This window comes from Perissodus microlepis, chromosome 6 (genome assembly GCF_051167445.1).
Source record: "Perissodus microlepis isolate ML-2025 ecotype Zambia chromosome 6, ASM5116744v1, whole genome shotgun sequence".
Classification (NCBI taxonomy): Eukaryota; Metazoa; Chordata; class Actinopteri; order Cichliformes; family Cichlidae; genus Perissodus; species Perissodus microlepis.
The window spans coordinates 28759134-28781408 of record NC_140466.1 but is presented as its reverse complement, the minus strand read 5'-3'; the positions used below and the strand labels follow the sequence as shown (position 1 = coordinate 28781408).

Here is a 22275-nt window from a genome sequence, read left to right as displayed (position 1 = left end):
AGATTATTTTGTAAGATACATTTAATCATTTAAAACTGTGATTGAAACATAAATCGGATAAAGAATACAGAAGAAAATGTGAGCGGTAACAGACAAACATGGCCTTAAAAAGGGAGATTCATTCATTTCCTCAGAGTGGTCACATGACCGGAGCAGCGCATTCTTCCCCCCATGTGACTCTCTCCAATATCTCCTTATATGGACGTCATCCAAAGGAACTCTTAAAGGGATGGTGGTGCCCTGGGTCTATACTTGGTGTGTGTGTGTGTGTGTGTGTGTGTGTGTGTGTGTGTTTAGCGTCAATTCAAAGCAGGATAATGCTGAGCGGAAAAGCCAGTTCTCTGATCACCTGATTGCCTACCTACACCTAGCTCTGTGTGTGTGTGTGTGTGTGTGTGTGTGTGTTTGCATGTCTGTGTGGTCACTTCCTCCATCTGTAGAAGTGAGGCACTTTAAAAGCTTGCTTCCTGTGCCTTTTGGTGATCCAGCTCCCATATATCCTTATTAGGAACACACAGGGCCTGTGAGAATTCCGAGTGTAAGTTTATGAGGCTTTGTCCGGTGCCCTTATTGAGTTAAAGCCCATCCAGCCACCTAATCTCTGGTCAATTTATAAAATGAGCCTTGGAGGAGGATTTTCATTATAAAAATTAAAAAAAAAAAAATCAACAAAGCATTGAAATAGTTTCAGGCCAGAGGCAAACAATGGTGTGTGAAATACCTGCCTGTGTGTAGGCTGTATGCATACCAGAAGTGAATCATGTTCCTGAGTAATCAATCCAGGCCTAATTGTTTTTAGTTTGACACCTAATATAAGTATGTTCTGAAAATAACACGCCTGTTTATCACACGTCATTCACAAGATTAGCCCCGTAAACTCAATTGCGCAATTCCTGCGAGGTGATGAAAAGGTAAGACATTTACAGTCTCAGTTTTCAGTTTTATTTGTCATATGCAAGTTAGCACAGGGTCAACATTGCAATGAAATGTACTTGATGAGCAGAAGACAGTCACTCAGCAGACTGGTACAGTAAAAAATAGTAAAGAGCAAAATATTAATAAAATATAGTAAAAGAAAAAAGATTTAACAGTTAACAGACTAAATATATATATATATATATGTATATATATATATATATATATATAGTCCCGTTACAGTCATGCCCTAAACATTACCACAACTCAGCCTGGATACATGCATTACTGTCAGTCTGCACTGTGTGGGTTTGTGTGTGTGTGACGCTGGTGTGCCGGGGCAGAAGAGTCAGATAGAGGGTTAACCGTGCTGTTAGTGACCCTGAGATTAAACACCATCCCCAGTCCTGTCACCACAAACAAGCATCCTGCAAACAAATAGGAAATGGAATGGTGAAATCCTCTTCTGAAGCATTCCCTGACCCCGTGAATAAAATTAAGAGCACTCATTCAAGGGTATATTATATCACTGAGGCTATAATCAGGATGATCCTGGCATCGTCACAATGTAGAGGATGTAAAAACGACGTAACTATAGGCTGGATTAATTCAGTCTATTAAAGTAATAACTAATACATGCTCAGGGACCATTCAGTGCTTTGCAGCAGGGGTTGTGGGATTTGTCATCCACTAGTCTGTATCCCACTTATGTATTATTATCACATTATGGCAGACAGTTTAAAAAAAATCAGCAGGTTTACTGAACACTGAACGACCCCGGATTGATAACTTTTAGGGGGTATATGGGTTAGTTTAGTGGAACTTGTCCCCCCACTGCTATGTCAGAGCGCACAAACCATGATCTGCATGCGCCACACCCAGTGGATGGAGCCGAACCAATCAGCGGGCGCCGTGCGGAAAGTTCTCCTTTTATGGAGAGGGGCTGCAGCACGAGCCCTCATAAAAATCCTCCAATTTATTGGCCTTCATTGCAGTCAAGTTCAGACACTACATCCTACCGGAGTGTAGCGCTCAGTCACAGTTCTCCTACACCGAAAACCCTCCCTCACACAGGTAAGACAACTGCGGAATGTCGGTGGAAGTTTCTTCCTCACATTTTAACGCTTTAATGTAACATTTTAAACAGCGAGTGTTTTCTCTTTTTTTTTTTTTTAATATATCACTGCTTAGCTTACGAAGCAAGTCTTTTTCTCTTTCGAGACGTCTTTCAGGCTGAAGCCACTTGCTAGGCTTTACAGTGTTCCTATTATTTTGACCGCCACAGTTTTAACCATGTAACGGTTCGGTTTAGAAATGTGGTGACATGTTGCCGCTTATGTTTAAGTGGGTGTGAAATAACCTTGCCACTCGATGCTGTCATCACTTTGTAGTCCGACAAATCAAGACTACGTTTTAAGAAAGGAAAAAAGCTTGACCTTCTCGCTTACATGTAAGCATCCACTGTGGCAGGTCTGCAGCTCTGGTGTCTCCGGTTTCAAACATTCAAACACCAGACCAGGCAAATGCAGATTAGATGGATTAGGTTTATAGAGACTTTACTAATTTTGTAAGTAGAGCTTCTGAAATTAAGGGTTTTTGCTGTGTCACTGCAGCTATCAGTTAATGTGCAAATCCTGGTGCGTCTGCTTTAAAGAAATGTGCGAAGTTGGCTTTTGGTTCGTGTAACCTCGCAAATGCGGCAGTCACGACGTTTAGATATATCAGATTTAACTGTGATTTGTAGAAGTTCGTTCAGCTGCTAAAGGGTTTTCTGTGTGGTTAACGGTTATGGTGAGCTCGGTGAAGGGAGTGGTCGCTTGTCGGTGTCATTTGAGGTTCAGCGACACACGGGGCGGCTTCCGGGCCGGTCTACAGCAGTCTCTAAGCTGCATTCACTTTTGCCTTATATGGCCATGGCCAGCCCGAGTGAGAAACTGCCTTTGTTTCTCAGCTCTGGATTAGGACTCAACCTTGCGCCACTGCGACATCCAGCGTCCGTTCTCAATAACGGCAAGACTTCATCCAGGCTGTCTGCCAGATGTATCGCACACTGCTGCTGAACATTAGGATTAAAAATCCTTTCCTCCCTTCTTATTCCCTTCATACAGAAAATGGAAGACGAAATTGCCGCCCTCGTTGTTGACAACGGATCTGGTATGTGCAAAGCTGGCTTTGCAGGAGATGATGCTCCACGTGCTGTGTTCCCCTCCATTGTTGGACGCCCCAGGCATCAGGTACATATTCCTTAATAAACCTCACATACCTTGTAACCTTTTTATAACTGCTGACTCTTTCATAATCGCACTGCTCTTTGCATTCCTAGGGTGTAATGGTTGGTATGGGCCAGAAGGACAGCTATGTTGGTGACGAGGCACAGAGCAAAAGAGGAATCCTGACCCTCAAGTACCCCATTGAGCACGGGATTGTCACCAACTGGGATGACATGGAGAAGATCTGGCATCACACCTTCTACAATGAGCTGAGAGTTGCCCCTGAGGAGCATCCAGTCCTGCTCACAGAGGCCCCCCTGAACCCCAAGGCCAACAGGGAAAAGATGACGCAGGTAACAAGAGCTGACACCTTGACGAACTTCCCCCTAAGTCAGGAAACTGTTGCTCTGCAGTGCCCAACAACAGGAAACTGTGTTGCCACTCGGGTGTTTCTTCCCCTGCTCAATCTGTCTTTCCTCATCCTCCTTCAACCCTCCAGGTTTCCTCTGCCCTCAACTGATCTTTTCAGCTCTGCAGATGCTTCAGGTTTCTATCTCTGCACTGTGATGCATCAGGAATGAGCTGCAGCATGGGCACTGCTGTTTATAAATTAGACTGAGACTTGTGTTTAACTACACGGGTGTCTGCATGAAGCAATGGATGATAGAGCAGTTTGCTGCACTTTAACTTTTAGAGTCAGTGTAACAAAGCAGTTTTGAAAGTTTTCTATTGTAGTTGGCATAATACTCAACCCAGTGTGCTGTTCTTTCTGTACAATTGAACTAACACATGGAAACTTATTTCAGATTACTCTGACTCCTAGGTTCACTGATCATCTCTTTTCTCCTGCTCTCCTTGCAGATCATGTTTGAGACCTTCAACACTCCTGCCATGTATGTGGCCATCCAGGCAGTGCTGTCCCTGTACGCCTCTGGTCGTACCACTGGCATTGTCATGGACTCCGGTGATGGTGTGACCCACACTGTGCCCATCTATGAAGGCTACGCTCTGCCCCATGCCATCCTCAGGTTGGACCTGGCTGGCAGGGACCTCACAGACTACCTCATGAAAATCCTGACTGAGAGGGGCTACAGCTTCACTACCACAGGTGAGCATGAGGATAGTTTTTGAGACATGATCTGAGGCTTCCAGGTTTTTCTTATCTTAACTGTAATGTTTTCTTGTCTCACAGCTGAGCGTGAGATTGTGCGTGACATCAAGGAGAAGCTGTGCTATGTTGCCCTGGACTTTGAGCAGGAGATGGGAACTGCTGCCTCCTCTTCATCCCTGGAGAAGAGCTATGAGCTGCCTGATGGACAGGTCATCACTATTGGGAATGAGAGGTTCCGTTGCCCAGAGGCTCTCTTCCAGCCCTCATTCCTTGGTAAGCAGCATCAGCTTTAAGACGGATTTCTGTGATTTGTAAAAAGTAGTCCTTAGCAAGGCTAACCTTAACCCCAAACTTTCCAACTTTCCAACTCTCCACAGGTATGGAGTCTTGTGGTATCCATGAAACTACCTTTAACAGCATCATGAAGTGTGACGTTGACATCCGTAAGGACCTGTACGCCAACACGGTGCTGTCTGGAGGTACCACCATGTACCCTGGCATTGCTGACCGCATGCAGAAGGAGATCACTTCACTGGCACCCACCACCATGAAGATCAAGGTAAAATTCTTGTTCTGTCTGTTTTATTATAAGTTTATAATAAATGGACTGTATTCATTGCTGACAACTCTACTTCTGCCCTTGCAGATTATTGCTCCCCCAGAGAGGAAGTACTCTGTATGGATTGGAGGCTCCATCCTGGCTTCTCTGTCCACCTTCCAGCAGATGTGGATCAGCAAGCAGGAGTACGATGAGTCCGGCCCCAGCATCGTCCACAGAAAGTGCTTCTAAACAGACTGTCCCCACCCCCACCAAAACACACACTGCTACAAACCCAAACTAGCTCGGCATACATGCCTACACCACCACACTGGTGTATGCTGAGCCTACACCTCTTCCATTTTCCCTCATCACTCTGGCTACGGCACCATGCCCCCTGATGGGGAGAAACTCTGCGGGAAGTACGGAGCATCCCAGGCGGTGTGAATGTGTGAGAAACATGATATCCATTGTCGTGTTTGTGTAGGTCATTCCAGTTGTCTTTGTTCACCACCTTATTTGCCTCTATGAAGGTTTATTCTCTGGTGGGCTTGCTGCCCATCAGAACTGTAGTATTGCTTAATATGTAAATTATGTAATCTGAAACTTGTTTTGTTTTTGTACTTTCAGCCTTAAATGATACTTGGTCCAGTTTGTTTTTGTCATCATGCAAAAGACAAGGCTTGTACCTTGTATTGAGGTGTATGAAGGTTTGTGCATAGGGCTTTAAGCCTCTGGTGTACACAACAACCCAATAAAGCGCACATGTCTGACTCAAGTCTGATTTGGTCTTTATGTTGAATGCATCAAAGTAACCTATTCATCATTTGGCCTCAAACTGCACTCTGGGAAAGTTGTTTCATCTTATGTAAGATTTAGTAAAATGCATCTGGAAGAGACAGAGGCTTTGCTGGTATAACTGGCAAAGGTCAAGAGGTGTGACACCTGGAAGTTACAAACCATAGTGGATAGTAGGTTAAGTTTGCACATTTAAATTTAATAAAAGATGAACTCTACACCCTTAATTTCAGGGGCAACACTTGTGACTTCAGTGTCATAAATGCAGTTGTGTGCTGTAACAATAAACTACACCTGTCTCATGTTAATCTTGGCAAAAATGACTGAAACAATAGTGTCTTAAATGAGATCCAAGAACCAAAGCCTGCTTTTGTCTTAACAACACTTCAGCTTGCAGCTCGTAGGAAGGACTTGGGGGGTCATGTGAGGAAAGGAATCAAGGATGTCTAAATTAAGAAATGGGATAAGCATTTGGCGTAAATGACATTGATGGCTGGAGTCCATTTGGCTACTGTTTGCATGTCAGTATAAGGTGCTGCACATGCAACAAACGCTGATGCATCAAAGCCTCCATCCAAACACTGTATTATGTGAATTCTGTAGATTCTTAGTTTTCTCAAGATTTTTCTTTAATCAGTCTAAAAAAAAAAAAGAATTTAACACACACTTCAGTCTGACTGCTGTCAAGAGTTAAACAGCAAATTTTACAGTCATCAGCCTTCATGGCAGGCTGAATACTGAAGATGGATTTTGAGGAGTATAACTTTACTACAAAACTTTTCTTTATAGTGCCATCATGTGAATAACTGATTATGGGAAACAATCAGCTTTTTTTTTACATTAATGACTTTAGAAAATATATAAGATGTTATATAGTTCTATACATTAGGAAATATAAAGACTGCTGCACTGAAACTTTACTATCTTTCTGTTTAACACTAAAGCTAGCATACATTTGTCTTACCAATACTTTAGATTTGTGAATATTCAATAAATCCTGCATAACTCTCTTATCAATCTGCATGCCAAAGTCAGGAGTGCAGGAGAAGTAATATGTGAGGGTGGGGCATGTATGAAAACAGCAGGACTGGTGATTTGTGACTGGTTTAGCATATGAGACTTTTGAATTCTCCCTCAGACTGTCTTCTCGAGAGGCTTTTGATTCAGTGGAACCAGCTATTCCTCTCATAAACAGTTCTCTTACATCTGGTTGTATTCCAGCTGCCTTTAAACATGCTGTTGTGCAGCCTCTTATTAAAAAGAAGAACCTGGACCCTGCTGTTTTTTCTAACTACAGACCTATTTCTAAATTACCATTTCTGTCTAAGGTCCTTGGAAAAAAATGTTTTTAAGCAAATTCTGACATTTTTAAGCATACACAGTATGTGGGAAAAGTTTCAGTCAGTGTTAGGTCACATTACAGAGATGGCTTTTTTGAGAGTTCTTAATGATCTGCTTTTAACTGCTGACTCTGGCAGCCCTGCCATTTTAGTTCTTCTAAACCTGTTTGCTGCCTTTGATACTGTGGACAGCAAGATCCTGCTGTCTTGTCTGGTATATGTTGCCTCTAGGGCAGTGGTGGGCAACTCCAGGCTTTGAGGGCCGGTGTCCTGCAGGTTTTAGATCTCACCCTGGGTCAGCACACCTGAATCAAATGATTAGTTCATTACCAGGCCTCTGGAGAACTTCAAGACACGCTGAGGAGGTCATTTAGCCATTTAAATCAGCTGTGTTGGATCAAGGACACATCTAAAACCTGAAGGACACTGGCCCTGATTCACTGTGGCCCTGATTCACTGTGGCGACCCCTAAAGGGAGCAGCCAGAAAAAGAAGACAGCTCTGTTATCGCCCTGTATATTTTTTTTATATCTATCTAATAGCATCTATAAAAAAAATACAAAACTTTATTTAATGACTTTTACAAAAGAATTTGTATTTTATTGTGTACATTTATAAATTTGCAACTTTTTTAAAATTGAACCAGCAGGAAGTGTGTCCGTCGCAAAAAGATGTCCGACACGTGCGGCAGCATATATCGTCCGTGCAGCTAACGGTAACACAAGCGTTCAGCCGCCTGTGGTTTCACGCAGCAGGTTCACGGAACATGAAGCTCCAGCTGGGTGGATGAGCCTTTTTTAAAAACATGAGTGGGGATGTGTGCGGAGTTTCAGACGGCATGGATTACCAGATTTTACAGGTTGGTGAAGACGGCGTTCACAGTTAGTTAGCGGTGCTGCTGAGCAGATCAGCTCAAAGTAACGTTAGCGACAAAATGTTAACGCCGGTCAGGTAAGGTTATGCTCCAAACACTTTACACAATTATTTTTTTAATCCCGAATTTGGTTTACCGGCGTCGACAGTGTGTTGGAAATAAGTGTGTTTAGGTGTGTGCGCGTGTGGGTTTTTTTGTTTGTTTGTTTGTTTTGTTTTATCGAGAAAACCTGCTAAGCTCAAACGCCCTGGTGCTATAACCATTAAAAGGTTGTATTGTCCTGAAGTGGTATTATCAAATAATAAAAAAAAAAAAAAAACCTGGAACACAGTGACCACTATTACCATTTTCTATTAAAAATATTTCATTTTTATTTTGTTTTTGCTAAATAATGCTTCAGCTATAGTGGGGGTCATACTTTATGAATAAAGATAAACCATGGAGAAATGATTGTTTCTGATCGAGTAAATTGAATACTTAACACATACCCGATATTAATGTTTTTTTTTTTAAAAAAAAAACGTACAAAAATTACAATAAAACAGGACACATTAAAAGGAGAGCTGTACAACAGCTACATAAAATAATACTGTGTCATGGTATAAATTATATTGTCAATTAAATTCCTTCTAGAGGAATTTAATTGACTAATTTTCTAATTTTCTCCAAATGGCCTAAAAGCGCCTCTCACTGACACTGTGTGCTGTCTGGCTCAGGCTGTGTGCGATGAGGATACCTTGTCTTCTTCCTCCGTGGGGATGTCAGATTTGTCTGATGAAATCCTGCTATGCATCCTGCGCCATATTCCGGTGTGTGACCTGCTGCTGAATGTGGCAAATGTCTGCCAGAAGCTTAACACGCTGTGCCATGACAAGACCCTGCTCACAAATGTCAGCCTGTCTGAGGATTATTGGGTAACTTAATGCAATATTCAAGTTCATGTATGTGTACAACTTTCCATGTATTTAAAAAAAGAAAATGCCTCTGTAACAGCAAGTTGTATTCTAATGAAACATTAAATAGACTCTGTTCTTTATTTCTCTCCAGGCTGATGACGCATTGGTTCGACGCATACTAAAGCAGCTGGCCAATCATGTGCAGTCTCTGAGCCTGAATGGCTGCTACTGGCTATCTGGCTCCACCATGGAGCACATCGCACGCTGCAGAGGAGTGACGCACCTAGATGTCACCGGTTGTCGCATCACTTCACTTCGCCTGTCCCGTCTCCTCTCCTCCCTCGCTTTCCTCAAATCCCTGGCTTTTGACGTGACACCAGGCTTCAACTCTGCTCAGCTCAGCTCAGAGGCGGTGGATGCACTGAGCCGCCTGTCGGAGCTTAGGCAGATGCTGTTGACACCAAGCTACGGTGTAGTGCCATGCTGTGCCCAACTCCGCAAGTAAGGATGTTGGCCCTGACCCAACTGTGTTTTTTGATCCCTTCCCTCCTTAAACCCCTTTCAAATGCTTAGGAGCGGCCCTCTTCAAAGTCTAGAAATATTTGGATAATGTCACAGTTTTTATAGGTTCTGGCTCTCTGGACCACCATACTGCGTTTCCTTGAGGTGTTCTGCCAGTCCTTTAATACAGCCACTCTCTGATAGGTGTACTTTGATTTTTCTTTGATCTGCTTAATTTTCATGACATAACGAGGGAACATGTCTAATTAAAAAATCTATAAATAGCCTATAAAATGGCTGTCATTTGTAAATTATGTGACAGCTGTGAGTCTTTGGCTTAAAAAACAAAAATGTATGATATTTAAATGATACAGTGTTGTGTGCATTTGCTTGTCGTTGCACCGTAGGCTGATGTTGCAGTTTGACATCCCAGATGTGACCAAAGAGGGTGTCGGCGTTTGCTGTCAGTTAATGGTCGGTCAGAGCAGCGTGCCACATTACAAACAGCTTGAGGAGTTCACTGCCAGGCTGGCTCCAGGAGAGGTGAGTGTGTTGGGGCTTATGTCCATGAAACCTGTTCCTATATGGGCTTTAATTAACGCGTCTGTGTTGTCATGTTCTTAGGTAAACCAGACCCTGCTCCTCCTATACCTGGCAGTGTTCAGCGTTAACGTTCCGAAGCATCTCAGAGTTTTCCTTGTGTCCATCCCCGGCCCAAACCCGGCTCCCTGGCCTGCTGCTCCCTCAGTGGCTCAGAGCTTGGGTGAGCGGGGCGACCTGGTTGCCCTGCAGCTCCCTCGGTCATGGCTGGACTCTGCATCGCTAAAGCAAGCTCTGGAAGGAAACAGCCCCAAACACCTTAGCTTCAGCCGATGCCCGGCGTTGTGGCCACAGGTGTTCCAGTCGCTGTTGAACAGTGGTATAAGAGACGCCACGCAGCTGGTTAGTCTGAATCTGAGCGGGATCAACCACGTTCCTTATTCGGAGTGCAGGATTGTGGAAGATCAGCTGGCTGCTGGGACAATGAGCCAGCTGGCAGACAGCTGTTCCAACATTAAATACCTAAACTTGATGCACACACATTATCATCATGAAAACTCACCTGGGCTGGAAGGGGAAACCCACCTGTGTGCCAGCTTGGCCAAATTCAGACACCTGCTGTCTCTCACTCTCCCTGCCTGTGCCCTGTCAGACGGTTTAAATACAAATCACACGCAAATGCAGAACACTCATCTCTCTCCGCTTTTCCAGGGATTGAAGAAGGTTCCTCGTGTGGGCCTCCAGAATTACAAGCCTGCCTCAGAGTCCTCTGTGTCAGGGGACAGCACATCGGGGCTTGCTTTGCTGTTAGCTGGCTGCCTTTTTTTAGAGACCTTTGAGCTTATTGGTCCAGGCTTTGCTTCCACACTGCCTCGGCTTGAGCCGTGCACTCGTGCAAGCGTGGAGCCTCGTGGCATGTGCGCTTGGGCACGAGGAATTGGAGACGCACATTTGGCGGTGCTTGAGGCTCTGCCTCAATTGCGTCGCCTGACTCTGGCTGGTCTTCCTGGAGTTCTTAGGGGAACGGGACTGGTACAGCTGGCAAAGCAGTGCAGAGACCTGCGAGTATTATCCCTCGCCAATCTGGGTTCGCTGAAAACCATGAACTACACCGCTGCCTTGCTGGACACACTTAAACAGTGCACGCAGCTACAGGAGCTCAGGTAAGAAGATGACTTTGTGTTCGCTTTGTTTATATAATAGTATGAAGTATGCTCATAGTATGAAAATGTGCTTTAAAACTGTCTGATTTCATACACCTGAAGCAAGAACATTAACATCACTTAAATATTATTCGTATTTATCTTTCTTTTTTCCCCCCTATAGACTGTTAGGTATGCAAATGAGAGGATCTCATCTAAGAAGCACTAACCTGTATGACTGTCCAGCAGACAGTTGGCTCAGTTTTTTTTTTTTTTTCTGTTAATTTGGAGAAAAAACATTAAGGAAATAAAATTTGCCCAAAATTTAAAGTTGACCAAATTGACCTGCCCTTGACTCTCTTCAATCAAAGCATTTAATGTTAATTACCTGTCAAGTGTAATTTGTGAATTATGTTTTGGTTTTGAGAGGCTTTTAAACAAATAGGATATTCACTTTCCAGTTGTCCAATTGGTCTATATCAGGGGTGGGCAACTCCAGGCCTCGAGGGCCAGTGCCCTGCAGGTTTTAGATGTGTCCTTGATCCAAAACAGCTGATTCAAATGGCTAACTTGCCTCCTTAACATGTCTTGTAGTTCTCCAGAGGTCTGGTAATGAACTAATCATTTGATTCAGGTGTTTGCCCAACCAGTCTACATGTGTTTTGTGGACTTGGAGAAGGCATTTGACCGTGTCCCTCGGGGTGTCCTGTGGGAGGTGCTGCGGGAGTATGGGGTGTCTGGCCCATTGCTACGGGCCATTCGATCCCTATACAACCGTTGCAAGAGCTTGGTTCGCATTGCCGGCAATAAGTCGGACTCGTTCCCAGTGGGTGATGGGCTCCGCCAGGGCTGCCCTTTGTCACCGATTCTGTTCATAATTTTTATGGACAGGATTTCTAGGCGCAGCCAAGTGGCGGAGGGCTTTCACTTCAGTGGCCTCAGAATCTCATCTCTGCTTTTCGTGGATGATGTGGTCCAGCTCGCACTGGAACGGTTCGCAGCCGAGTGTGAAGCAGCGGGAATGAGGATCAGCACCTCCACATCTGAGGCCATGGTTCTCAGCCGGAAAGGGGTGGAGTGCCCACTCCGGGTCGGGGATGAGTTCCTGCCCCAAGTGGAGGAGTTCAAGTATCTCGGGGTCTTGTTCGCGAGTGTTGGGAGAAGGGAGCAAGAGATCGACAGACGGATTGGTGCTGCAGCCGCAGTGATGCAGAAGCTGCACCGGTCCATCATGGTGAAGAGAGAGCTGAGTGTAAAAGCGAAGCTCTCAATTTACCGGTCGATCTACGTCCCTACCCTCACCTATGGCCACGAGCTGTGGGTAGTGACCGAAAGAACGAGATCGCGAATACAAGCGGCGGAAATGAGCTTCCTCCGAAGGGTAGCTGGCCTCTCCCTTAGAGATAGGGTGAGAGGTTCAGCCATCCGGGAGAGTAGAGCCGCTGCTCCTCCACATCGAAAGGAGCTGGCTGAGGTGGTTCGGGCATCTGACAAGGATGCCTCCTGGGCGCCTCCTGGGTGAGGTGTTCCGGGCATGTCCCACCAGGAGGAGGCCCCGGGGCAGACCGAGGACACGCTGGAGAGATTATTTCTCGGCTGGCCTGGGAACGCCTTGGTGTTCCCCCGGATAAGCTAGAGGAGGTAGCTGGGGAGAGGGAGGTCTGGGCTTCTCTGCTTAGGCTGCTTCCCCTGCGACTCGGCCCCGGATAAAGCGGAAGAAGATGGATGGATGGATGGATGGATGGATAACTAACTAACTAACTAACCATGTGCATCTGTTTCTTAGGTTGGAGCAGCCCTACCTGAATGCGAATGCGTCGTTCTTCGAGGCTTTGTCCTGCTGCTCCCGACTGCAGCGCGTCTGCCTTATCTCACGCTGTGGCACTTTTGACCCATCAGCCACAGAAACTTTCATGGAGCAGTGCTGCCATGTCGTCATGTGCCACATGTTCATGGGCGGCACCTTAGTGATGTGTCGCACGCTGCAGAAAGCTCTACTGGACAGGTTGGTGACTGTGTTCATGTATTTAAAGCTAGGGGACATATTCTGTCAAAAGTTTTACCTGAGGGGTCTTTTCACTCGTTTTGTGTATTTTCTGGCTTCTTTTTTTTTTTCTTAAGGTTCTCAGCAGAGCGCCCGGCACTCAGTGTGGTCATCTATCCGTTACAACACGAAGACCTACCCTCGGTCATCAGAGATATCCCATTAACACTGCTGGACCGGATCACTTTGTTTCAGAGCCACGTGGCTCAACCACCACATTTATCACCATTGTGACCTCATCAGGATGCTTTAGTGTGATTGGTGCTCAGCAGTTGAGGTGCTCTCATCATTTTCTTTTTTTTTTTCTCTTGCACGAAATAAAATCCACAAATGATGCTGAGACTGAATGTCATCAGCACCATGATTTCTGTTTGTGTGCTCCACGATTGTTTACATTTACACCGGTGATCATCTTTCCAAGGGAAATAGATTCACTCAGGCTCACGGTTCGTTCCAGGATGTTTCAGATGCACTGCAGCTCTGTGACGGTTGTGGCTTCTCTATCACAAATCATTACAGTTCCTTTAAAATGAAGTGCCAAAATGGATTTTAGGATGCATTTGTATTTTAAACTTTGTACCAAATATCATAATAAAGTCTGTATAAATAATTTTTAATTCTTCCCTTGTCTGCTGCTCTTCCATTCATGTCAGGCTTTTTTTTTTTTTTTGTTTTTTTTTTTTGTTTTTTTTGTTTGTTTTTTTTTGGTTTGTTTTGTTTTGTTTTTTTAAAGTAACTAGTGGAATAGCTTCTTTTTTTTCTTTTTTGTGTTTCAGTGTACTCAGTTTGAGACAAAATAATATATTGACATCTCTTTCGTTTCAATATTCTCTGAGAACATAAAATTAGGTGGAGATTTGATAATTTATTTGATAAGTTATCATATTCATACTCAATTACCTTTTTATAAAGTGTATTTGGGATACAGACTTTTTAACACCATGTACAAAGTTCAAAATGAATTGGAAAGAAGCAGAAAGTCAAAATGAATCATCATATTTAATGTTCATGGAACACCATTTACAGTTAATTACTGCCTGTAATCTTTGACCCACAGAGCCATCAGCAGGAGCTCTACTCAGACCTTTATTACAGCCACTTAAAGATGGAGCTTCTTGTGTGATATTGGGCTCACCTACAGCAGTGATGACCTCAGAGAATATAATGTCATCACCCTGACAAGCTGTGTGGCTGTTTGAGCTGCATGAATATGAATCATGTCCTTCACCGTCAGTCTGACTCAAACAAAGCACACAGAAAGTGAGTGAGTAGCCATGGATACCCATTAGTCTGTGTGACTTGGTCAGGAACTATGACACACTAAAATGTACTGTAGGTAGGCTAGATGAGAAGGAAAAGACCGGTTGCCACCTCTCCTCGGTTACATTTTCAGGTTTCTTCCTGTTAAAAGGGAGTTTTTCCTTTTCACTGTTGAAAAATGCTTGCTCATGGAGGGTTGTATGATTGTTGGGGTTTTCTCTGTATTATTGTAGGGTCCATGGGACCATGATATACAGCACCTTTAGGGGACTGTTGTTCTAATTTGGCAAAATAGAAATAAAACTGAATTCAATTGAAAAATTAAAGATCTGTCCACATTCACATATCTGTAAACTCCAGCAGCTGCAAAATCTTTCCAAACTTCTTGATATCTGTGATTTCAGTCGCAGTCTCAAAAACACTCCGAACACTGCCGAAGCTGTCTCTCTTACACTGGGGTTGTAGATTTCTGATTTTTCTGATCAGCCACAGCAGCGAGTGCCATGCTGGCCTTTTAATGATAAAGACTTTAAGAAGAGAGAGAATTTTTATTTTCTTCAAAGGCAGCGTCAGGGTGCCATAAAGGCAGATTATTTTCACCAAGAGTACTTGACTTTTGTTGGTCTTGGGTAATGTACATGATTAAAAATTAAGATCCAAATATATGTATCTACAGGGATTGTAACAGGAAACAGGTGCACTTCTTTCCACATCACAATTCAGTGCTTTGTCTCAAAATAACAGCAAAATGCAGAACTTAGAAAAAACCCCAAAATACTTAGTTCCTTAATTTCAAATAAAAGCTAGCATTGATTATTCATACATTTTTTGCACTTTTTATCCACTTTAAAGTTTACTGTGTTGTGTTTAGTTGTGCTTAGTGTCGACATGGGACACTTTTCAAACTTTGTTGTGCTATTGTACTAACTATGACTGTGCAATGACAATAAAGAGTTCACAGTGATGGAAACATTCCTCAGAGATTTTGGTCCATGTGGACATGACAGCATCATACAGTTGCTGCAGATTATTCAGCTGCACATCCATGATGTGACTCTCCCGTTTTACCACCATGCAAAAGGTGCTGTACTTGATTGCTATCTGGTGACTGTGGACTCCATTTAAGTCCAACTCACCGTTAACTTAACTCTAAATCTTCAAGAAATCACTTTGATGACCTGAGCTTTGTTACATGATGTGTTATCCTACTGGACGCAGCCTTCAAAAGATGGGTAAAGCCTAGTCCCAAAGGGAAAAACAATGTCAGCCACAATACTCAGATAGGCTGTGTTAAAGTGATGCTCAGTTGATGCTAAGGGGCCCTAAGTTTGCCAAAAAATACTCACCCACACCTTTACACCATCACTACCAGTCCGAACTGTTATAACTAAACATATCTGTTTATGCCAAATTGTGAAACTACAATCTGAATGTCACAGCAGAAATCAAGACTCCTCCGCTCGGAAAATGTTTTTGTAATCTTCTCTCGTGCAGTGTTGGTGAGCCTGTGCGAACTGTAGCCTCGGTTTCCTGTTCTTAGCGCACAGAAGTAGCACCTGGTGTGATTCTGCATACCTTGGTTGTAACGAGTGGTTATTTGAATCACTGTTGCCTTTGTATCAGCTTCATTCTCCTCTGCCGCTCACAGAATATTTTCTCTTTTTCAGACCATTCAGTGTAATAAAAAGAGATGATCGTGTGGGAAAAGCCAAGTTAATCAACAGTTTCTGAAACACTCAAACTATCCCACCTGCCACACTCTTGACCACGTCTACATCCCTAAATGCACTGAGTTCCTGTCATGTGATTGGCTGGTTAAGTATTTGTGTTTACAAGCTTTAGCCTATTGAACTGAACTTGGAGCCCTCTGCTGAAATAATACCATAGTGTGACATGCTGCTGTATAGCTTTCCTTGCAAGGGTAATAATGCTGACTAAACTATCCTGCCTATTCACTTGAGGGTTTATTACCTATTTCATTTATGCCTTGCTTGACCCCACCTGACCCGCCACTTAGATATTAACTAGAACATTTTCCTGGATGTTTAGTAAATAGAAAGATGTGGCTTTAGCCTTCACCTCATTTCACCCCATTCAAAAGACGGAAAATGTACTTTCATAGCCAGCTGGAGGCGATATCAATCTATCTAAAGATTATGTGAAGCCTAAACACCACACAGGCGTACTAACATATTGTCGATGTAGTCGATCGAAGTGTGCCATCCTTAATTAACTAGACTGGTATTTTTCCACAATTTATGTAAACCGTTAATAGAAATATACTTTTAATTAAACTATTAAATTTGTTAATTTACTCCAACGATCTAAAAATAATCCCCCAAAAAGACGCTCATAATTATATTTGTATATCTACTATTAAGGTCTGGGTAAGTTTGTGTCATTGAAACATCGTGGTTGTACTCAGCTTGTTAGCAGCTAGTTAGTGCACCTTTAGCTAGCCTTGTAAGTGTAACACATTTTGTAGTTTTCTGTCAAAAGGAAGAAACCCGACATGATCCGTTAGCTTTTAACCAGCTCGCTAACACTAACAAACATGCTGACGTCCGTCGCCTGTTCGTGTGTGCGAAACGGGAGGAAAATATCGCTTCCTGCTGCCAGGCTGTGCACATTTTCAACCTTTAGGAAGTCACCAGAACCGCTAACTCTAACAGTTAGACGGGATGTGTCACAGCACCCTTTATCCAGGCTTCTCACACACACTCCCTGGCATCCTAGGCCCGTGTGTCTGTCAGCCCCCTCCCGAGGAGACGCGGACCCACTGGACTCCCCCTCTGAACCACTTGAATGGGAAAACTTCGGCTCTCTGTCTACCGACATGGCCTCCAGGAGGTCGTTCAGGAAAAGCAGCCCAGGCCTCCGGGACCTGCAGTACCGGGAAGACGGAACCAGGAACGAAGAAGAGCGAGAAGACGCCGGTAAACCTCAGAGGAGGCCCGTGAGGAGAAATACACCGTACTGGTATTTCTTACAATGCAAAAAGCTCATCAAAGAGAACAAGGTTAGTGTGGCTGAGCAGTTTTATGTACAAGTCTGTATCTATAGAATCTTTGAAAGATAAGCTTTCAGGCATGTTTTAACTTTGCTTAGTCAAAGGGGTGAGGATTGAGAGAAAAATTTTAGCTAGCTGCTGTTCTTTCTTTTCTCTGCTGATGTGTTTATAACCCTCCTCTGTGCTCTCACAGCTACAGGAGGCTCTGGATGTGTTCAGCAGAGACATGCTGCAGGGAGAGAGGCTGCAACCGGAGGAGTACAACTACACGGTCCTGATAGGAGGCTGTGGACGAGCTGGACAGCTGAAAAAAGCCTTCAAACTCTACAATGATGTAAGCATCTTTAATTTGACCAATTGAAATGAGATGTCAGTGTGCAAGGTACACTCTAACTCTAAGTTAAAATGTTCATGTTTGACAGTTTTAGAGTGGTGTTGATTCAGGTGCTGCAGTTTCCAGTTGCTGAATTGTGATGTTTGCAGATGACGTTGTGATATGTAGTGAGGCTAAGGAGCAGGTGGAAGCAAGACGGGAGATGTGCAAGGAGTAGAGAAGGTGAATGCCTGGGGTCAACAATCTGAAGCAACAGGCAGGGTGAAAGATTTAAAGGGAAGGTCTAAAAGAGGTGCTATGGTGTATGGTTGGGAGACGATGGCTCTGACTAAAGATAGGAGTAGTTCAAGGTGGCAGAGTTGAAGATGCTCTGATTTTCATCAGTAGTGACCAGGATGGACAAAATTCTAAATGTAGTGTATCACAGGGACAGCTCAGGTGAAGCAATTTGGAGACAAAGTTAGAGAGGCAAGGCTGAAATGGTTTGGACATGTGCAGAGGAGAGATGGTGGATGTAGTGAACAAAGGATGTTGAAGATGGAGCTGCCAGCGGGAAACAAGGAAGACCACAGAGAAGATGCATGAATATGGACCTCGCTTTTAATATCCACAAGAAGAGACTAAGATTAATACAAATGATTTGTACAATTGAACTGCCCCACATACCAGCTACTACAGCCATCAAAGTTACTATAAATTTATTTGTATGGCAGTCAAGATTTAGTGAGAAACATTACTTTAAATGCTGCAGGCTGCCAATCCCTCCATCCTCCAGATTTGTGTCAGGAAAACTGTGGCTATAATCACAGAAAAGATTCTAGTATTTTTAAAGCTTCAGACACTGATGCAAGACTCCTATGTGTTTGTGTGTTAAAATAAATTGAGGTCTTATTTCAAATTCAGAGGGGTTAAAAGCTTGGGGACTGCTTTAGTCCACTAATGCCATAGAAGAGCCAGCTTTCACAATCAGTTTAGTTTCGTTGTAGATGTTTTATTTTAAATATATTTAAGTGTGTTATTCATTCTTGTCCTTTATTCTGACAGATCGTTATACACAGTCAGAAACCCTCTCTGTAATTATTTGTGTTTATTTATTTTTTTCTCTCCTAGATGAAGAAGCGTGGTCTCACTGCTAACGATGCAACCTACACGGCACTCTTCAACGCCTGCGCCGAGTCGCCTTCAAAACAGGCTGGCCTGCAGCAAGCGCTGAAGCTAGAGCAAGAGCTCCGTCGCAAAAACTACCCTCTCAGCACAATCACGTACCACGCTCTTCTGAAGGCGCACGCCGTCACCAACCACCTTCAGGCCTGCATTTATACGCTCAGGGTAGGACACACAGCTGCATGTTTATAAGGGAGAAAACTCATCCATTGTCACCAAATTGTGTCTTATTCTGGGTTTGTGTGCATTTTGTAGGAGATGCTGGAGAATGGTCATGCTGTAACTCAGGAGACATTTCACTACCTGCTGATGGGCTGCTTGAAGGACAAAGAGGCAGGATTCAGGCTGGCGTTACAGGTACGTAATACTTAAGTGTGGGATGTTTTTAGGAGTAAACTTTAAAATAGCCCAACCAATGTTACTCTTGTTGATCTTAAAAATCTGATAATGATACATCAGGTGGTCATTAAACAATATTGATACTTGCTACACAAATGAGCTCATTCGTAATGTTCATTTCAGGTGTGGCGCCAGATGCTGCGGTCAGGGATTCGTCCTGACTCGCACAACTATACCCTGCTCCTGAGAACTGCCAGAGATTGTGGACTTGGCGATCCTGCCTTGGCCACTGCTGTTCTGCTGGGGACTGACTGTGAGGGTCAGAAAGGGAGCAAGGATGTGTCGGAGTCCAGGTGCAAGGCTGTGATAGACATCGACCTACTTGAGAGACAGTTATTTATCCAGCCTGAGCAGAGGAAAGACAGCAGTGAGATGCGACTCAGACATGACTCAGCCCATCTGATACCGGTCAGGCAAACAGTAAATGCCCGATTACCCGGAGAGTTAGTCGCCAACTCCTCTGCTCCTAACCTACTAGAACTTTTTGAGGGTAAAAGAGAAGCTGTGGTCTCCCTTGGCACTGTAGATAAAATGTCAGACAGGCTCGCCCTCATCGGTGGAGCTAAAGGTTTTCTAGAGAGGATGGAAGCTAACGGACTCAGTCCAAACCTCAGGACTCTGACCCTACTGGCCGACACGATGGAGCCAGGCTACCAGTCTCTGCAGGTGTTGTTGAAGGTCGCCAAACGGCATCAAGTGAAGCTTGATGTCGCGTTCTTCAACTCTGTGATTCACAGATCAGCGCGAGCCGGGGACTTGGACGAGGCAAAGGTAGGTGTGTGTGTGTGTGTGTGTGTGTGTGTGTGTGTGTGTGTGTGTGTGTGTGTGTGTGTGTGTGTGTGTGTGTGTGTGGCCATGTATGAAGTGTCTGTTGTTTTTGTTTGTGACGCCCATCCTGGAGCAACTTCTTAGGAGAAATAGACAACAGTTTTTCTGAGGACTATCTGGTATCTGTAAATCTGGAGGAAGAAGGAACACCAATTTTAAACTTGGGTAAACGTTAACAAAAGTGGAGTTAGAAATGTTTAAACTGTGCGTGCGGTTTTTCATACACTTCTTTCACTTTTCAGGCTGTGCTGAGTGTAATGAGACAGCGCAATGTAAATGTGGATCTGCAGACATTTGGGTGCCTTGCATTAGCCTGTGACCAACAGAAAGACGGCCTTCAGTTGCTGAAAGGCATAGAGGTGACAACATATGTTATTACACTAAATTTGGCTGTTTATTGACCTGAATTCTGTCTCTGGCATTGTTAGTGCAGAACTCGCCCCCTGCTGGTCAGTAGAAAGAATGCAGGGTTTAGGTGCTTGTGCATCTTAGTTTACTTTGCTCTATGCGTTTTTCCTCAGGAAGCAGGACTGAGGCCTAACGTCCACGTGTTCTCTGCTCTGATTGGCCGAGCGAGTCGCAAACTGGATTACGTCTACCTAAGAACAATCCTTAAAACCATGAGTGACATGAAAGTCTGGCCTAATGAGGTCATCATCAGACAGCTGGAGTTTGCTGTACAATATCCTCCCAACTATAACCAGGTCAGCATGCACCCATCTATACTGAGCACATCTATAATGATTGGTACATGAGTGTTTCCCACATATTTAGAGAAGGCATATGCTCTTTTCAAATAATTATTAGGATATTCCTTTATAAGTTTTTTTTTCTAATTCACAAATAAGTACCATATAATTAGCTGCCTCTTCAGTGAGTCTCTTATCACAGACTTCAGCTGGTGGCAAGCTCACTGAGGCTGCAGAGCAGAACAATTATTACTGGCTGCAGTCCAAAGCAGGCAAGTTGCAAGTCCAGCCAATGTTAAAATACACAGACAGACCAGTCAAGTAAAATCTAATTTGGAAACACGGGAATAAAAAACACTGTAAACTATGTTGCTCTAATTGAAGTGTGTATGCTGTCAATCTTAATGCCTCTCTGTTTACCGACTTTAGTGCAGTCTGTAAACAGACAACTTCTTCTCATTTCGTGGCACAACAAAGATCCAACTTGGAAGGTGACTGTATGACTCATGTTTCTTTCACTCTGGTCCCCTCACTTTTTGGCACCCTCTCCCCTCTCTCTATCCCAGTACAAATCCAGAAACAACTATCTGGTCCAAATTGACGGTTTCCGTGGTTACTACCAGCAGTGGCTCAAGCACATGCCTGCTCAGAGCGCTGAGGAGGAGCAGGGAGCGCTGCAGTCCCAGACAGATGCTGCAGAGCTGAGAACAGAGGCTGCAGATGGGCTGACGGAGGCCCAGAGGAACCACAGAGCAGCAGCCAGGAGGTGTCATACTCGCAACAGGGACGGGAAGAGCAGCAGCACGTCCGCTGTATGACTGAACTCCAGGAGATCATCACGACCACTCTTTTACCTGCTGCTTGTTCTGTAATAAACTTTATAACCCTGGATGGACTTGGATCAAAATAGTGGCTCGTGTGGTTGCGTTATTCTTGAAAAACAGTGATGTCATTGTAATTTATGTTCCAGTTTCAAGTTTTTTGGCTTGTTTATTGAAAAATAAAACTTCTTCATATTCATCTTTTCAGTTATACTGTCATTTTAAAGGTACCCAACCAACCCATTGGCTTTCAGTGACCCACACTGGTCATAAAATTTGTGGATTTCGGGTTAACTGATTATTAAAATTGATCAGCGTTTTGATAAACAAACTGCAGTTTCATAACGTTGTTTGGTGTGAGGATTACCTGCATTTGTAAGCAAGTTGAGGGCCTTTGTTAAATGTGAGGTTTGTTCAGTTCATTTGCATGAAGAGTGCATTTTCAAAGTCAACTTTTATCCAAACGAACAGTAAGCGTGAACCTGATGACCCAGAGCTGAAGATAAATCATCTGGCAATAAGAGGCAAACGCATTTCTGATTTCTAAAGCAGCTATTCCCAGACTCGCTGCTTCAGCCCACTCAAACCTTTAATCAGTACAGGACTGTACTACTTTGTGTTTTAATGGATTCAGTTTGATCTCCTGTTGATTTGCTTGAGACTGATTCTGCAGAAATGGCTTATATTTCCGTTCAGTTTCAACCTTCCTCCTGTGCTGACTGCTGGACAAGACCGAAGCACAGAGGAGGAGAGGTGTCTGGCTCGGTGTGTGGGCTGTATATGTGAAAATTACCTAACAGAAGTTGAAATTTTTATTTGGAGGGAAAAATGTAAACATGTACTTTACTTTTATACAAGCAAT

The 22275-nt window shown here is 43.8% G+C and overlaps 3 protein-coding genes across 3 annotated transcripts; all 3 read left to right on the top strand.

Moving 5' to 3' along the window:
- Nucleotides 1-1867: 1867 nt before the first annotated feature.
- LOC146385870 (actin, cytoplasmic 2) lies at nt 1868-5547 on the top strand. The gene is made up of 7 exons (XM_084931864.1): nt 1868-1989; nt 3024-3149; nt 3239-3478; nt 3987-4233; nt 4318-4509; nt 4614-4795; nt 4883-5547. The coding sequence occupies exons 2-7, from the start codon at nt 3027-3029 to the stop codon at nt 5024-5026; spliced, it is 1128 nt and encodes a 375-aa protein (XP_084787990.1). The 5' UTR covers nt 1868-1989; nt 3024-3026; the 3' UTR covers nt 5027-5547.
- Nucleotides 5548-7586: 2039 nt separating this feature from the next.
- fbxl18 (F-box and leucine-rich repeat protein 18) lies at nt 7587-13525 on the top strand. The gene is made up of 7 exons (XM_084931863.1): nt 7587-7770; nt 8502-8699; nt 8833-9182; nt 9590-9725; nt 9807-10885; nt 12651-12869; nt 12986-13525. Exons 1-7 carry the CDS (start codon nt 7717-7719, stop codon nt 13140-13142), a joined length of 2193 nt encoding a protein of 730 aa, XP_084787989.1. The 5' UTR covers nt 7587-7716; the 3' UTR covers nt 13143-13525.
- A 3023-nt stretch (nt 13526-16548) lies between these two features.
- On the top strand, nt 16549-21612 carry ptcd1 (pentatricopeptide repeat domain 1). The gene is made up of 8 exons (XM_084931859.1): nt 16549-17187; nt 17372-17512; nt 18623-18841; nt 18932-19033; nt 19199-19846; nt 20146-20262; nt 20425-20607; nt 21159-21612. Exons 1-8 carry the CDS (start codon nt 16723-16725, stop codon nt 21408-21410), a joined length of 2127 nt encoding a protein of 708 aa, XP_084787985.1. The 5' UTR covers nt 16549-16722; the 3' UTR covers nt 21411-21612.
- Nucleotides 21613-22275: the final 663 nt, after the last annotated feature.